The 18,604-nt window shown below is 41.4% G+C and overlaps 1 protein-coding gene across 1 annotated transcript; it reads left to right on the forward strand.

Moving 5' to 3' along the window:
• The first annotated feature begins 574 nt into the window (after positions 1–574).
• Positions 575–15,047, forward strand: LOC307270318 (solute carrier family 25 member 36-A-like). Its single transcript, XM_080053468.1, has 7 exons — positions 575–988; positions 2,748–2,909; positions 7,146–7,223; positions 8,582–8,682; positions 10,632–10,698; positions 11,261–11,550; positions 11,970–15,047. Exons 1-7 carry the CDS (start codon positions 948–950, stop codon positions 12,161–12,163), a joined length of 933 nt encoding a protein of 310 aa, XP_079909594.1. The 5' UTR covers positions 575–947; the 3' UTR covers positions 12,164–15,047.
• Positions 15,048–18,604: the final 3,557 nt, after the last annotated feature.

The raw sequence follows: 18,604 nt of genomic DNA on the forward strand, positions 1-18,604 counted from the left end.
TTTACATGGCACTGAACCAACTTGAGAATAGTTAATATTAGTAAGCAAACAGAGACAGAGGGCCAATACTTCAGCTTGTAGGCCTATTGCGGATTGGGCCGGCTGCCTACAGTGTAATGGCCAAATCTGGCACACACAAACTGGCTGAAGTCTATGCACCTCCATGGGCTTTGTTGATCAATAACCAATTTGCATTATTGACTAAGGCAAATTCTGCATCCTATGCATGTATCTGTAAAACAAGGCTAGCCTTGTTATGTAGCCTAGCTTTTACAAAACAATGCAGTTTGTTTCAAGGGCCATTGTTGAAAATTATTTTGTCTTATTTTGTTACCTACTCAAGCTCTTTTTTTCTGTGTCCCATCCATGTAGTATATAGGCTATAAGAGGTTCCATCAATCGTGAGTGAAGTGATGATATCTGCCCTTCAAAATAAAACGTCACGTGAAAGAGTAGTGAAAGGGCGGGTTCAGGGGACACCTCAGCCAATCAGCTCTTCTGTTTTGCGACTTCCCATTCGCCGATATACATTGCTACAGACCCACAGGACTGTTGCCTCAGTGAGGGTAGGCACGTCAACGAGAAGGAGGCCGAGCCTGGTCCATAGGGCGCTGATATTACTGCAAGACTGGAATTACTCACTAACATTAAAGACGCGAACACCATGGTGAAACATTGTGCTGCTTGTAAAGGAGGAGACGCATAACTGCTCTGACATCGACCTCTACCCCCGGAAACCCGTTATAGCGTTTAGTAGCTAACGTGAGCTAGCTAAGTTAGCTGTTACATACCGTGGTTTTTCCCCTCACCAAACTGACCTCCAACACAGACCTGCTGAGTATCAGTTGCTCGCTACGTTTGGGGTCGTTTTTCCGACCCGTTTCTTCACGTCCGCTCCCACTGTCCCCGTGTGGTGCCCCGTGGAAGGTTCCCGAATATGATACATAATGAGTCAAAGAGACACGTTAGTTCATCTGTTTGCAGGAGGGTAAGTATTTTTTTTCCTATGTCACATACGCTCTGACCTAGCTAGCTCCACGCGCAGGGCTAACCGTCGTTGCTAGCCAGTCATAGCTACACACCGTGGGGTGTTTTTTTTATCGTTTTTTTTCGTGATACTAGCATTTGGTTAGTGGTATACATGTTAACCTGGATAATCTTGTTATCGTATGGCAGCTAGCCAGTCACTTTCGTAACAGTAGGAGTTGAGCTCAATGTCACATTCCAATGACATTTCCAGTATCTGAATGAGACGGCTGGCTTTTTACGAAGTCTAAAGCTCGAAACCTCTGTTACATCTGAGCTATAACAGTTTTCGTCTGAAGAAGCCGCCGTTGAAGAAAGTGAGACATGATCTTCGGGGTCATCCGTGTATATCGGCCACAGCGTGTAGTGCACCAAAACAAACGTGTGCAGATTGAAAGTAAAGGTCACTCGGAAAATAGTGTAAACAAACCACAGATAAGGGGGCGAAAACAGTAGTTATGCTTAGGTCTGAGTTAATTCAGTCTGAAACTGTCATACATTCTAGTTAGATTGTGCTTCAGAAAAGTAGGTAACTTACAATTGTTAATACTGACCCTCATGCTGTTCTCTTAAGAGCATGTATGTGATTGTATTGTGTTGCAATACTGATTATTCATTGCCAGCCACATTAACTGATCCTTAACATAAATTAGGTAAAGTCAACAACACGTGCTATTCCCTTGCCAGTGTTTTTCCTCTTCTGTGGTTTGCACAGTAGCTGCTTGATCTAGCTATTGATCAGCCCCCTTCTGCCAACAACGTTATTTACAGGACGTTCCTTTTTTGCTTTAGTGCTGACTGCTGATTGAACATTAACCTTACTTAATGATTAATTCTGTGGCTCTTGCTTTTGGTTTGTTGTAGTCTGACCCTGCCCAATATACAGTTCGATCAGGGTCAATAGGTTTATGCAGTTCATCATGTATATTGTTTTAGTGCTCTCTTTTGTCAATCTACCTTAAAGGCAGGAAGGCGATATTATTTATACGGCCACACAAGGCAGCTCAATGTGCTTTTCAGTGTACAGTGACATAATACATTAACCATTTAACGATAAGACATGAAGAAAACAATCAAAATGGAATCTAAGTTGTTTACCTGAGCAGGTCATTCTCCTGACATAGCTGAGCTGGTTATAAACCGAGTCCCTGCTTGTAGCATACCATTTGTACAGGGCAAAGGAGTTGTGCTTTTCTTAAGATCATGGCTCATAGTTTTGCTAAGTTGTACACAAATATTCAGCGTTTTTTTTTTTTTTTTTTTTTTTTTTCATAATCGACAGATGTCAAAGTGTGTTTTTTATTAAATGGGAAAGCAAAAATATGAGAAACATCACACCTCAGCAACATTACATGTCCTATTGCATTATTTAGAGGATTTTCTATATGGGTCATTCTTTTGTGAAAATGCATACATCTGTGATTTTGGAATGTTGTGTGACACTGAGCAGAAGCTTGCTGTTATGTCCCAAGAAACACAATGCATTCCTGACGGTCCCTCTGCTCCCACGCTGCTATGGCCGGTCTACACATGCCAGAGATTGTTAGAATTCATGGCTAATTTATCCATAAAAATATTAACACTTAGTTTGCACATTAGTCCATCTCGAAGGCTGCCTACATCCAAGAAGGACAGTTTGTGTCATATTCTGTTAGCTCAGACTTATTATGATTTTATTGTTTGTATTTCAACTCCTCCTTCTCCATCTGTCTCTCTTCCAGGTGTGGGGGAACGGTCGGAGCCATATTAACTTGTCCGCTGGAGGTAGTGAAGACTCGTTTGCAGTCATCGTCCATCCTCTATGTGTCTGAGGTTCATCTCAATACTGTCAATGGGGCCGGTGTGGCTCGCGTGGCCCCGCCAAACGCCCTGCATTTCCTCAAGTGAGTACTCAACAACATGTACCACTGTCAGACTGCCATGTCTTAAATGTAGGTTATCTGTTAGAGTTGATTCATTTATTAAATGTAGTGTTATTACTGACGAAAAATCAGCAATACTGAGGTGTGTGAGGGGGAAAAAAGTGTGTGATGAACTCAGAGTTTTGCCAACAGGAGAGCAGAGGTTTACTTCCTTGCACCGGGACCCTCCGGGGTGTTGCGCTCACAGCATTGTTTTTCTACTCGCACACCTCAGTATTGCAATGCTCATACTTGCTCATTTAGGCTCACTGGGCCTAATTCACGCTTGCAATTTATGACGATGATTTGCCGTCATAGTTGTCAGAGGGTCAAACTGGTGACCGATGTGATACACTGCCCAATAATTGCCTATAATCAACCACCAGATGTTGCTGTTCGATCTCACAGAGATGCAGGACGATTTAGGTCAATTTTCCTTTCTTATACAATGGTAATTTAAGATGGACTCAGTGATTCTGGAGAACGCTTGTTGTCAAAATCAGTACATTTCTCCTCAGGATCCTCAATTTGTCCATACTGTGTGTGTGCTGAAAAAGAAATACGGTGCTAATACATAGCCCAGGCACTGGTATTTAAACAAAGGGTATGTTAATAAAGGGATCCCACCGTAGCTAGCAACATGCCTGTTTGCAGAGTCTAGGCTGTGTATTAATACTAGGGATGTGAACAATGTGTCGACTCAACGATCGATTCTCGACTCGTGCTCAAGACGACTCTAAAAATAGAAATCGGTAAATCGGGGGTTTTACTTTATTTGATTTTTTGGGGACATGGGAGATGTACGTGATGCGAGTTCACGTGTGGTCGCGAGCGCGCTGCAGGCGCTTCATTTTCTGTAATGTGCACGCATTACAGAAAGTGTGGGACAACAGTGCATTGCAAAATATGCAGCATAAAGTTATAGGCCTATAGCATTCGTTTATGACCGTGATGTTAAATCACCTTCACACAAAGCCCCCGCCCGAGCAAAGCAGCGAGTGTGACGGTGAAAATCACCGGGAGACCTCACCGGTGTAAGCGATCTGTAGAAAAACTCTGTGGTTTTGACGGCAACAATGATAGAGAGGGATATCCTGCGTTAACGTTGTCTTTGGGAACGGCTTCCGCGCTCTGTTTGTATGTCTCGAGCCCGTTTACACCAGAGCCATGTCGGCAAGCTGACTGCACGACTGAAGGGACTGTACAGTGAGCCGCCTCCCTCCCTTATTTTCTGTTCTCAGCCGAGTAGCCTAAGTTACATTCACCTCCGACGCATAGACACTGTAGAAAAGGCACCAAAGTGTATAGGTTACAGTGTTTGTTATTTTCTTATAGTGTTTTAAGATGTGTGTTGTTCAGTGTGGATGACATTATAACTGTCAGTTACCGGCCGTGACGTCAGTCAGCCGGAGCGCCTTTTTAGTGAAGTTTCTTTTTCTTTCTCTCTCTGTTCTGAGCGTGCAAGTTGCCGCAGTAACTCATTCCACTGCTCGAATGTGTTTTCCTGAGTTTGTTTGCATCACCCGTGTGTGAGTAAGTACATGGAGTTTCCCGATCGCTATTATAAGCTATAATTTATGCACGTTATTAACAGCTTCGGGTCGCAACAGCTGTTTAACGTGTCATCACGAGCGGAGTATACACTATTTTTCTTTTTACGGGATCTGTACGCTGCTGTGCAGGTTAAAGAAGGAAATAAACGGTGGATAAATCCTTATTCCTTCTCTCATCGTCTCATGCTTCATAGTCTGACGTTTTTGGCCTTAAGTGTTGTTTTGGCCGACACCTCTGAAGTGAAACCAGCAGCGGTCTCAGCGCGGTAACGGGAGCCTACATCCACCAGTTTCCTCTACTACAGACAGCGTTTAAATAAAGCATATCATTTTATTAGCCTATCAAAAAGGCTTTGATGCAAGTTCTGAAGTCTGAACACAAACAGCGGGCGGCGACAGTGTTGTTTAAAGGAAATCTTTTTTATTTTTATTTGGAATGGCACAGTAATAATGAGTCGTTTCACATCCCTAATTAACACTGGCTTTTTTTCCGTACAAACAGTACCTACAGATAACAGTTTGAGATAGTCACTGATTTTGACAAAAAGCATTCCCCAGAATTGCTGACTCCACCTTTAAGGCGGGAGTCGTGCATTGAGTCGTGCATTGGCTAGGCGACCGCTTTAACTGTAAAGCGCTGTATGAAACCCTGATGAAGCTAACACTTCCTCCTGCCTGTACAGCCATGTTCCTTCCACAGTAGGCACCATGTTGTGGCTGATGTTGTTTGGTCTCACTGGTGTTCCCCTGGTAGGACCAACAGCTCCCTGAAACCCAATTCCTACATGTTTGATTCCCAGACACCCTCGATCGGCTGTCCTAGTGTGTCCACATAAGCAGAAGGAAATTAGAGCCGCTCCATAAGAAAGAGAATGGCTCGGTCTCTCCCGAAGAGGTCATGTCCCTGCTGCTCAATGAGCCTGTGGAAAAAGTGTGTGTGATGGCACCAAGCCACTTCTCAAATTCACTGAACTAAGACACATTAAAACGAAGTACCAGTCACTATGGCAGTAGAAACTTTTGTTCTGTAGGCTGACAGCACAACCTTAACTAAATCAATGTTGGCATATTTTAAGACTGCTGTTGGATACAGTGCTGCAGTGCAATGCTACGAGGCTCGTTAGCAATCTTAGGTCTTTTCATTTAGCGGCACCATCACTACAGTAACTAAATACCTTACAAGATACAGTGGTATTAGCCAAGTCTTGTATTTTGACTTAAACCAAAAAGTTGTGTTAAAACTGGACATGTGGAAATTTCTCAAGTTTTAAGATTCGTCAAGAGAGATTCTGCATTGACACGGCAAAATTGAGTGTCCGTTACCAACACTAAACAATAGACTTACTAACGTACTAACATTGATTATTTGGTCTCGGCTGAAGTGACAATAAAGTTTAAGTTAAGACCAGAATCAGCGTCACTTTCTTGCACTGGGGCGAACTTAAGTGTACTGTAGGGACTGGGAGGCAGTGAGCAGTGAATGCTAAAATAAGCATTCGGTAATTTGAAAGCTTTCATTTCTCCTGTCGCTGTCTGAGCTGGCGCTGATAAAATACAGCCCTCACCCACCCAGACCAAATGCTGCTCAAACAGTAGCTTGAAGACAGGACCATTATCTTATGGAAAAGATTAAAGATCTGTGCCAGGTTCCTGTCATGAACAATATAAATGACGCACATTTCCCCATATATTTTGCTTCAACGGTGTAAAGTCAAAAGTTGGTACTTTTTATACTTAGCTTCTTTCCTGGAAAAAGAGTCAAGTATCTAAGCAGTAAAATAGAAAATTAAGGATGGAACACACTATGCATCGAGACTCGTTTTACAGTTGAATCGTAATCAAATCCTGTGAAGATTGACACCTCTGGTTAAAACTCTCTGAAAGTAGACTAAAGAACGCACAGCCTGCAACCAATCACATTACATTGCAAAAACATTCCTAGATTTTAATCCGTTCTAAACGGTCCTGTTTCTGTTTTAGTTGTATCTCGTTTTAATCGGGACACCTCTTCTTTATTTTAGCTAACAGTACTAAAAACCTAGCATCAAATGTATGTTTCATACACCATGTAGTGCTCGATACAACCCATAATACTAACATGTTGCAAGAGGCAAACTACTTAAGGAATTTCTCTATTCTTAGATCCCTACTACATGTAGGGCTTTGAATGTAGGCTTAAGTTCCTCCTGAAAGTGGAAGGACAAGAAAGGCCATTCAAATCTAAAAGGTAATCCTCTTTAGAATTACACATTTTGGCAACATGCATATTTAATTTTAATATTGTTAATACATAGTATGGAAAGTTAGCTTGGTGGTGATGCTAGAGGAAAAATTAGGGGGCACCAACAACATAATTTTTTTGTATACTTTTAGGGCAGTAAAGGTGCTCTGTGGATGCATTTCTCAGTACGAAGTACAAAGAGTTTGGACTTGCAAACTTGGAAGTTCAAACATGGCAAGTTCCACTCACTCATTACGCTCATTATGCATTTGAAAAAAAGCAGCAAAATTGATGACGTCAACATCTCATCTTTCCAATTTCGATTAAAATGTCAACTGAACATTAGCCTAATGGAAACTGGACAGCGTCGGTAGAAAAATGTGTCAGGGATGTGGTGTTGGTGGTAGAGTCATAATGTACAATTTCCGTTTGTTTCACATTCAGATTGATAGTGGAGAAAGAAGGAGCTCGTTCTCTCTTCAGGGGCTTGGGGCCAACCTTGGTGGGCGTGGCACCTTCCAGGTAAGCTGTCACTCTTCGTCAATTATCACCGTGTGTCGGCTCATATTGGGTTTCAAGAAATTGTAAAAACAAATAAAAATAAATAACATAAATGTTTACATTTTATTGACCAATATTTAGTAATTAATTAATGTTAAAAACCAGAATAGAATTCTACAGCTATAGTAGTAGCCTTAATTACATTTCAAGTCCATATAAATATGTGATTGCTTTACCTAATCACACGTTAGCGCATCATCACCTTCATCGTGTCAATCACATATCGAACTCTTCAGGCCATGTCGTTTGACGCTGTGTTGCTACACCTAATCTGCATTGAGATGCTGATTTATTTGGGACACCTAAAGAAACTCAGCCTTTCTTCCAGCCTTCCTTATTATTGATGTGTGATGTACTTTACATTGGGATGTAATCTATACCAAACAAGGGCTTAGGTCGTCTTATCTTTTGCTCTAATATTAACTGTTACCTACTCAGTGGTAGCTGATTCAGTCACATTTAAATGGACACACATTGGCAAAGTACTGTTTCTCGAGTTGTTGTTGGCACCTGTTTTTCACGGAGACATTGCCTGAGTTACAGTGGCATTATGTAACCCTCAAATGGCTCTTTGGGGTTACTTGTTGACAAAGGTGTAGTAGAGCGTCATGGTCATTTTGTGTCTCATTCATCTTCATGTCTGTCTCAGCAGTTTCTGCACTGAAACATAAAATCGGCAGCAGCATTTTGAAAATAGTATTGGGCCTCTTGCTGGTCCCCGACTGCAGTTACATAACGACATCTAACAGTCTGTTCATTAATCAGCCCTCAGTGGTAACGATAGTAGCAAAGTGGGGGCTAACGGCTAATGCAGCAGGAAGCAGGTGCCAGTGCTAAGCTTATGTAGAGTGTTTTGTTAGCATCTTACGTGAATGAACTCGGGTGCAGTGGACAGTCGAGGCAAAACTGTCTTATAGTTTGACAGATGTGCTTCCAGCATCATTAACAGCCTAAAGCACATTTGCCAAATGAGTGCACAAATGAACCAGACCACACATAGTGCTGTTAGGAGAGACACACTTTGTTTTCAGACACAAGTATTTAAGTATCAGTCTGGCCTTCTTTAATGGGTGAAAACGAGGTTATGAGTGAATACAAATAAAGATATATGCTTATTTATTCTGAATAGCTTCTTTGTCTAATTAAGATGTTTTGCTCTCAGCTTTACTTAATACTGTTTGCATAATAAGCTACATCTTTTCTGTTGGTACTTGGTATCTTTACACTAATACACCAAAACATGGCATACACTATATAACTTGCTTTGCCTTGTATCATTTTAACATACACTGAACTTTTTTGTCTTTGACTTCTGACAGAGCAATCTACTTTGCTGCTTACTCCACCGCCAAAGAGAAACTGAGTGGTGTGTTGGAACCCGACTCCAACCAGGTACACATGCTGTCGGCTGGAATGGCAGGTAATTATATACATGTGATGTCCCTGGTTAACCGTTACCTCCTTGTGAGGCTTTACCAATACTGTAACCAAATGCTTTTATAGCAAGTTTGTCAGAAAGGCAGACACAATGGACCCGGCCTGCGTCTGTTTAGATGAACGGTGAAGTTACTTAGCTGCGGTAAAAACCGGTTTGTGTTCAAAGGACTTGTCTTATGAAACAGTACACAATTAAACTAGTTACACTTTCCCCTTAGTTAGTACACTGTGTATTTGAAAACGAGCTTACCCTGTTTCTACTTCACCCTTTGCCCAGATACCCAGCTCGGCAATCTTAAAACGGATTAGGAAAAAAATGTTCCATGTTAAAAGGCCGGCTTTAAATACTGTATTGTTATTCTCTGATGCTTCCCATGTCGAGGTTAGGTCATCCGGCTCTCTGCTCTTTGATCTAGCTGGCAGTGCCATTATGATGTGTGTCAGTCAGGCGGCTGAGCCACGCTGTGTGTATTTGTGTATGTGTGTGAATCTGACAAGTTCACAGGGGTGCCACTTTTACCACATTATGACGCAGACCTTTCAACAGGCCCAGTCAAGGGCGGCATTTGTCAGCGCATAGTTCTCTAGTGGCAAGAATCCACATATGCTGCCGTGGAAGACCTGATGGAGTTGGCAAGATGAAGTGATACTTCTCGTTATTGCCATTTGTGTGTGTTTTTATTAAAACCTCTACTGTATTATTCCAGCATGCCCTTTCTACTGTCTCGGGGATTGTGTTACATGAGGTTGTTATGTGGTGGGTTAAAGGTGGTGTCAGCGATTCTGGAGAATGCTTGTTGACGACAATATCACCTTTTGTCAAAATCAGTGAATTTCTACACATGATCTACTTCCTATCTGTAAATCCAGTGTTAATACCAAGCCCCAACCACAGCGAGTTCTACCAGCATCCAATGTGCAAGTGACAGAAAAAATGCAGTTCACGGAGTGGCCATTAAGAGGTGGTACCAAAACAGAGCAATTTCTCATGGTCCCCATGTTAAATAGGCCGTTTTCACAGCATTATTAAACCTATTTACGGCCTGGTCCAAAAAAACATTCTAGTCTTTGTGTTTGTTTGTTTTGGACTACGCTAGTTTTTATTCTATTGGAGGTTAAAATGTACAAATAATTAGGGGCACAGCCTCTTGAGTGACAGCTAGCCACCCGCTGGCCCTCACTTAGCCTCAGAGGTATACGTCAGCTAGATAGGCGTATCTCCCTCCCCCTGACGTCACAGCCCTTTTTCAGTAAGAGGAAATGAGGCGGAGTAAAAATCTGACAAGATGGCGACACGCATAGGCCAGGACGATTGGATGCATGTGAAATAACTGAGGTCAGCCCGGATGCTGCATCCATTTATATACTTTATATGGTTAATACACAGCCTGGGCTCTGTGAACTGGTATGTAAACAAATGCTGTCCACCCTAGCTAGCAACTTACCAGTTTTTTTTCCAGAGTGGCTGACTTTACCTCTCAATCATGTGGGATGATTGGGGGAATGGATATGTGAAAAGGTGGTTGTATGTCGGTCATTTTGCTGCATACAAGCCTGTGTCATTTTTGGCTTTAACTCTACCGTTGCTTTCCTCTCACAAGGGCATGAGACCCCCGCACCACCAGGGGTCTCTAGATGCATCTGTGTGAGTACTCATCACAGATCTGTGCTTATTCTAATATCTGGTTCTTCTCATTCTCTCTTTGCTTTTCTGCCCTCTACTACATTACCCTCTAGGTCAATGCATAAGAAGCAGGTTTCTTGTTTGTTTGGTTTTAAAACATTTCTATGAAGTCTACATTTCATACTATTAGAAGATTTTTTTTATAATGTGATGACATGCATTTTTGGACAGTTGAACCACTGGCAGCTTGACAAAAGCAATGGATTTTGAACAAAAATATAAATCCTGTTGTTATTTTCCCCTCACAGGTTTTACAGCCATCACAGCAACCAATCCAATATGGCTCATAAAGACCCGTCTACAGCTTGATGCTAGGTAAATACAGGAGAATGTCACCAGCGTGTGAGCTTTACACATTGCAGTTCCCAAGAGAACACTCGATGCACGACTACTATAAGCCCTTTGAAATGGTTTTAATCCATGCAAATGCTCAGGGATGTCCTCAAACACGTTGTGTGGCTTTAAAGGAACACTCCTTTGTTTTATTCTAAAAGTCCCCATCACAAAGTTCCTTGTGAATAATAGCTCATATTATACATGTTTTCTAAAGGTGTGACATGGAAAATGGGGACCTTATACCACTGTCCCTGATTTTTATTAAAATGAAGATACATGTAACTCATGTCACCTGATCAATGAATTGATTCTAGATTATCACTTGTGTTAAGGCATGCTCCTGTTATGGGTCCTTGTATCCCCATTCTCCTCTAAGAGCACAGCTTGATATGCATGTGTTAAACATTAACAGTGATCCAAAGCAGAAAGCTTCTTTAGGTGCTGTAATTTAATATAGGAGTCTGACTTTATATTCATCTGCATATTTACCATTGTGTTTAGTTGTTTGCCATCTACATGGACATTTTCTTTCTTTTCTCAGGAGTCGAGGTGAGCGCCGGATGAATGCGTTTGAGTGCATGCGGAAGGTGTATCAGACGGATGGCCTGCGAGGCTTCTATAGAGGAATGTCGGCTTCCTATGCCGGTATCTCAGAGACTGTGATCCACTTTGTGATCTATGAAAACATCAAACGGCGCCTCCAGGAGGCCAAGGCAACGCAGAACATGGACGAGGAAGAGGAGGTGTCCAAGGATGCTTCAGACTTTGTTGGGATGATGCTCGCTGCAGCCACCTCCAAGACCTGTGCCACATCTCTCGCTTATCCTCATGGTAAGAGCTTTTGATTAGCCGTTAGTTGATATTAGCTTATTCCTTGTTGTTCTTTTTTGTTTTTTTTATGTCTAAAGCGCCTGCTAACCCAAATCCACTAAATCCTTTTTAACTATGCAATGTGGGGACTGGGGAGTGAGTTGCAAGTTAAAAGTGTTTATCGATTTAAATTAAAGATGTTGTCATTGAAGTTTGATATGCTTTAGAGAAATTTGGTTTAGATGAGGCAGGCTATGTTCTGGTTCTTATTACACAAGAAGTATTTTGAGCCAATCACGGCAGTTTTCTGCCCCAACGTTCTACCAAACATTTATAAAAAAATAGATTTTTATAAAACTTTTGATATCATATATTGATTTTTACCATTTTTAAGACCAGGTTTCCAGAGGCTTTAACCTTTCCAATTCTTTCCTTTGCAGAAGTGATTCGCACCAGGCTACGCGAGGAGGGCACCAAGTATAACTCCTTCTTCCAGACTTTAAGAACAGTGCCCAAAGAGGAGGGCTTCCGTGCCCTGTACCGCGGCCTCACCACCCACTTGGTACGACAGATCCCCAACACCGCCATCATGATGTGCACCTACGAGCTGGTGGTCTACTTCCTGAACGGTTAAAGCCCCCCCTCCCCCCACTTGAACTGTATATTTGACCCTTCCCCCTGTTATGTGACGGAGAGAATGGAATGAGAGCAACTGCACACAGGCCGGTACAATAGCCCGCTCGCCAGAAGAGGACGCAGAGGGCACCATGACCTGTCACAGTGACTCCAGTTACTTATGTTAAAAATAAGTCGGCCGTTTAGTTTGATAACCAAAATGCTCTGGCACAGGGAGGAGAATTGGAAAGTTCCTCACATTGGTTTGGGAATCGGGGTTTAGCAGTGGCAAATAAATGATTGCCCTATTTTCTTTTCAATTCAATCCTATTCTCCCATGGGCTATATATAAATCGCTTCTGGAAGCTCCGAGAGCTGGAGAAAGAAGCTGAGTTATAGTATATTCTGCTTCTAACAATACTAATATTTTAAAAAGCAGTACAGTAATTCCAAAAGTTCCCGGTGGATCTAAGACCCTCATCAGTTTTTAAAGTATTTAAGTGGTATAATGCAACATTGCACTGGAGGACCGGAAAAAAAAAGAAAGATGGCAGAGTCGATAGTGAGCTGAAGTATGGGACAAGTGTTCTCAAGTCAGCAGGAAGAGATCTGAACTTGGCTAGATGGGGTCAGATCAACAAAAGAAAGAAGGGTAGAGATTGGGAGTAAGGTGAACGGGAGACGTGCCTTGTGTAAAAACGTTGTGTAGACCTAGATGCACGATGGCTGCGGGAGAAGGTGGAGCTCTGGTTGGCCCGTCACAAAAACAAGTTGCAGAAAAGTGGAGCTGTACACTGGTCATGCTTGATTCCAGCTGCCCCTTTAGTGAATCTTTTTACACCATGGTGAACACAAGAAACAAACACTGGTGTTCACAGTATTCTCACAATGCTGAAACTGAAATACATTTACAGCGCTGTACACTGAATACCCAGACGATTGATATCTGCTTGCTCATTACAAGCACAGTCTACATAATGACATGGACCTTTGAGCCTGTGCTTGTTTGTGTTAACCATGTGTGGAAGAGTCATCACTAAGGTTAGATAGAGGCTAAAAAAGTTCCCAAAAACTGAACCAGAGTAATAGTCCACCATTCTAACTACTGGGATGTAAATAAGCCAAGGAATAACTTCACTAAAGGCAATGAAGTAAAAACACTGACCTATATTGTGAATTTAAAATATGATTAACAGATTTTAACAAATGGTAATATTAATAGATATATAAAATACCTACATAACATGATTGTGTTGCTTTTGTCTGCCAAGTAATGGCAACATGCTTTCACATTTTTTTTTTTAGAGGAGAGGGGATATGCGCCTGTTAGTTTTTTTCTCAAACGATGTTCTTCTTGCACTTTTCAATTCGATTCTCATTCTCTAGAATCCCCTTCTCATTGGGTTTTTCCCCCCCCCCCTCAGATTTCAGGCTAGTTTTACAGGCAAGGACAATCCTTGGGGGGGTCTACTTTGGAAACTTGTTGTACAGTTTAGCCTGTGAGTGTGTGTTTGTGTGAAGGAGGTGGCCAGGAATATGCTCTTCATAAGTGCACATTGATTAAAAGCCAACAATTATATAACAAAAAAAAAAAAGTTCCTAATATTGTTGATTCTCTTCCTTGGTTGTTAAAAGAAAACAAGATAACTACATTTCAATCAGTTAAGAAAATGGCTTTGTCCTTGTTTCTCAGTGTTATACGTAGTCTTGTTTGTTCTCGTCTTGGAATGGAAAGATATTTGCGAACTGCTTTGGACACATCTGTTTTTGTTTTGTTTTCTACAGCATTTCATGTCATGTTTCATCATACATTACAAAAGAAAAATGTGTTTTGCTGTCACCTCCTTTATGCTATTAACCACAGTATTAACTTTCCTTATGTAATCACATGACACTAGAACATAGCCTGTTGATAATTGTGTGCATTTCCACCACAAACCGGGAACTTATAGGGCATGACTTGGCCTTCAATGCTAACACAAATCATCATCTCACTTTAACAGCGTATGTCCTTTAAGTTGCGTTGATAACTTATCCGAACTGCTTAAAGGTCGTCAGAGTGCAGGTGTGCAGCAGTGATTGTGCCCGGCTCCTGTGGAAGGGAAGGGCACCACTTGGCGTAATTTACAGCTCATCTATGCTTGCTTTCTACATTCAGTGTGTTGGCCCCCGAATGGCCTCACATGCTTTTCTCCACTGGAAATCTTTTTTGTGAATCCTTAATGTGAACCCTTCTCAGTTTTGCAGCACGCATAAGGGATGCATTAGAATAGCCTCGTAGTACAGATCTTATCAGAGACGTATTAATACTCTCACACGCTGCCATCAACACACACACTACCGTGTAGTTGCTGCAAGTGATGATTGGACGTTTTGTCGTCATGGTGCTGGCTACTACTTCCAAGGGGTTTTAGAGCAGGACGGATAGACAGTCCATGCATGTAGTGTGAGTTGATTTTACTTCTAAGATTAAAGGGTCAGTTCACCCAAACTTTCTCTTGGTTGAAATGCGACTTTTAACTGTAACTGTTTATATGCATCACTTTTACTTGTATTGTATGATGCATAATTCCCTCCACCCCATGGTTATTCTTTTGCACCCATGCGCTTGCACTGTGTGCCTGTGTGTCTGTGTGTTGCGTGTGCCTGTTTGACTGACAATCGTTGGTTGTTCAGTCATGTCCGGTGTGTAAGAAACTATAGGAGTATGTATGCACTCAGAAGAAAAGCTGCAAAGAGTGTTGTTCATATCTTTTTAAATAAATTGTTGCCTTCTCCGGATGCACCCTTGTTTTATTTTTTTTCCCCTCGTCATTGATAAGACCCACTGTGAGTGGGGCTAAGTCTATGCATTCTCTCATACCTGTTTTTGTAAAACAAAAAGCCAATAAAATTGAACGAGTGCAAGTATATTTGACTGTCCAGATTTCTTATTTTTCAACTGCTGCATATGTTTTTTTCTCTCTCGGGTGCTTTGACACAATACGCCGATGGAAATTTTACAAATGGTGAAATTCTCAACTTCATTTCTCTTAATATGCATTTCTTGTTGCTTTCATTCTGAATTTAACTGTAAACAATACTATTATCTTCAACTGACCCAGTGATGGTTTGAGGAGCAACATGGGTAACACTGCTTTTCCGTTGACGTGTATTACTCAGACGTGATAATCAACAGAAGAACGCGGACATCGCAAGGAAAGCACGCATCCTAAGAAAACAAAACAAGATTCAAGCAACATGGACTTCCAACTGCAAAGTATTCATCAACAGGCGGATTGTGTTAATCTTTCCATGCAAAAATCTCATCTAATCATCAACCACACATCTGTCCCAGATGCTGCAATAGGTATTCAAATCTCAAGATGTTATGTTTGGGTTGGCTTTTACCTGAAAAAGCACCTTTCTTTTGGCGCTTGTGGATATTTTTGAAGGAAGTCCACTTCTAGGCAGATGTTCAGTCACTCTTAGAGCTCTCCATTTGTAGATAATTTGCCCCTTGGTGAACCGATGGAACTCAAACTTTTTTTATATGAATTTAGCTGTCCCAGACAAATGTGCAACATCACAACTCTCTTCCTGAGATCCTCTGATATGTCCTTTCCTCTTGGCATGTCTGACCTGTATGGGTCTCTCATTACAAGATCTCTCATTACATTGATCCATTTCATCACTCAATTTGGCCCACCTGATTGTGTTTACCTGCTCGATTAAAGAAATGCAGCTCAGGGTTAACACACTTTTGCAAATACAAAAGTTGGCAAATCATTTGTTTTAACAAATGATTTCCGGAAAAGAAAAATGTGGAATTGATTAAACATATGTTATTTCATATAGAAAAATACTGGTATTGATAAATATGAATTAATAATAAATAAACTCATTGAAATTCCAAAAGGCTAAAAGTGGTTCACATACTTTCAAGCAGCACTGTATATTTGATATGAACATATAAGCAATACATGTAGAAAATGATATATTAGGATGTGTTAAAAATCAAATGTATAATAAATAATAATAATAAATGAAAACATTAATAATACTATTTATGTCTAAGGAAGCTTAATTACAATGATTAACATAGAAGGGGTGGGATTAAATAGGTGTGAACTTCTTCCCACTCCTTTTATTCCATTGTCTAATTATGCTTTCTATTTTGGGTAACATCATTATTTTCTGTATGAAAATGTCTGTTTGTCTTTTACATGTTCGAAATAAAGATTTCAATCAATCAATGAATATTTAGTTTACACAGCTCATGATTTCTCCCACACATGTACAACTCAAGGGCGTGTACATGCATGCGACGAAGGAAAATAGTTGTGCGTGTGTGATGTGCTTAGTCAGAAGAATAATTAGATAGAGAGAGACAGCTTTCTGATATGGTGATTGCTTTCATTGCAATGCTACCAGACTTGTGTCCATGTCTCAGTAAATGTGCCTATAAGCAATAGAGAGAACTGTACAAGAAGTACAGCAGCTTTCCAACCACCAGGTTGCAGTGTTGGTCTGTCAATGATCTATCCTAGCACACCATCGCCTCAATGGAGTACACACTGAAATATGACAGTCTGCTGCCGCATTCCTCAGTCCAAGAGATGGGAGAGTAAAAATGAAACAAAACCCAACACCAAATGCCCGACAGCTACATGTTGTATTTTGCCAACTAATGTAGAATATGAACTGGTTAAAAGAAAAATAGATGAAGTGAAAGAAGATGTCAGATGAATGATGGCATAGCCTCTGCTGAAAAGCACACTTTCATAATTCACAGCTCATTTCCTGGCCTTGAACAAAAGCATCACATCATCACGTGAGCTCCAGCAGGACCTGCCTGTTTCAAACGTAGCATGCCTTTGTTTTGTGTCAAGACCTACAGTGTTCCTAAAACACACTCTCACACTGCCAGTTTTCTTGCAATGATACAAAATGCCTGTGGGTGTGCCGGTTGTGCCTCACTTTTAAATTGAACACTGGGGACACACTGTGACAATGACAGAAAAGTGGCTGATGGAGCCGATGGAGTGTTATGACTGGCACCTTGTTTACCTCTGAACCAGAGGGGCGGAGGGGGTGAGAGACAGAAAAATGCTGTTTTCCCATCTCCACCACCCCTGACAGGCCTTTGGCTATGGGCTGTGGTGTCCTCTGTTGGCTTAACCTGTAAAAAGAAGAAGGAATCTGGGCATTAATCTGTATTTGGGTTATGTGTAAAGTTTTTCAGACTTTACATATCAAGCTTTTCATCTGCTTGCGTTGGCCTCTTTTCTGCAGCCAATTGCTTTGGCCCAAGCTTTCCACTTCCACTGAAGTGATTTCTCATTTCTGAGGTCGGGCAGAGGGAGGCAGCATGCAGCTGGGGCACTGGGGCCTTTCCAACTACACTGGCTGCACTTTCATGGGGACTTACAAGGAATGGATTAAAAAGCAGCAAAGGCTGAGATATCCCGATGTATGGTCGGTATATCTCACAGGTATATGGTCGGTCCCTATATGGGTTGTGCTCCAAAAACAGTCGATGCTACTTTTCCCACATTGCAACTTAGTAGCGTTTTCTGTTTGAACCTTCCAGCCTGGTTGGGTTATTTGTATAATTTCTTCCAGACGTCACTGTTTAGTTTCGACTTTGAAACAAGACTTTGTAAGTTAAGCTTAAAACACTTTGGCCACAAGTGACAGTTAAAGGTGGAGTCAGCAACTCGTAAATGATTGTTGTCAAAATCAGTGAATGTCTCCTATATATATGCTACCTGTCCATACTGTCCTGTTTGTGTGGTAAAATAGAATCCAGTTTTAATACACAGCCTAGGCTCTGAAAACGGTGTGCAGTGTATTAACACCAGATTGTTTTCACAAACACAGAACGTAGTTAGCGGATTGTGAGGAGATTTTCACTGATTCTTACAAATAGTCATTTGGACAACAAGTGTTCTCCAGAATGTATGACTCCACCTTTAAAGGACAATAGTAAATTATGTATTTTCAAAACGTAGCACAAGAGGGGAATAATTCCCAAGGTCAGTGAACTGACTTTGTAATATTGGTTACAGCAATATCTATCGAGAAGTTTGTGAACATTAGCCACTAAAAGCTATAGTGGTCATGCCAGACCAAGTAAGTCTGTAGCCAACAAGACCCCTGAGTATATTGAATTGAGGAAGGGTACGATGTATTGCCAAATAATTTGACTTTTCAACTATTTGAGGAAGAATGTGTTCTTTGACCTTTTGAAAGTTATGTCGTCTTACCTTAATAGCTACCTCCAGAGCCCCAGAAGACATATACAACCAACACAATCTCTGTCCTTCCACGACCTGTGAGACGCTGCGTGCCCGCCCTGCTGCAGACTAACCCGGGCAGTAATTGAAGGCTCTCGGTGGGATATCTCCAGACAGACTGCTCCAGGTGACTCACAGGCTTTCTGAACACGTCCACATCAGACCGAGCCACCACAGTCTGC

Source organism: Ammodytes marinus (genome assembly GCF_949987685.1).
Source record: "Ammodytes marinus genome assembly, chromosome: 3".
NCBI classification, from domain to species: Eukaryota; Metazoa; Chordata; class Actinopteri; order Uranoscopiformes; family Ammodytidae; genus Ammodytes; species Ammodytes marinus.

What these genes read in the sequence shown, in the direction of transcription:
- LOC307270318 (XM_080053468.1), top strand. Translation starts at nt 948, where the DNA reads ATGAGTCAAAGAGACACGTTAGTTCATCTGTTTGCAGGAGG. An exon ending in GTGGGCGTGGCACCTTCCAG is followed by an intron (nt 7,224 to 8,581) that starts GTAAGCTGTCAC and finishes GACTTCTGACAG; the next exon opens with AGCAATCTACTTTGCTGCTT. An exon ending in GCTGTCGGCTGGAATGGCAG is followed by an intron (nt 8,683 to 10,631) that starts GTAATTATATAC and finishes TTCCCCTCACAG; the next exon opens with GTTTTACAGCCATCACAGCA.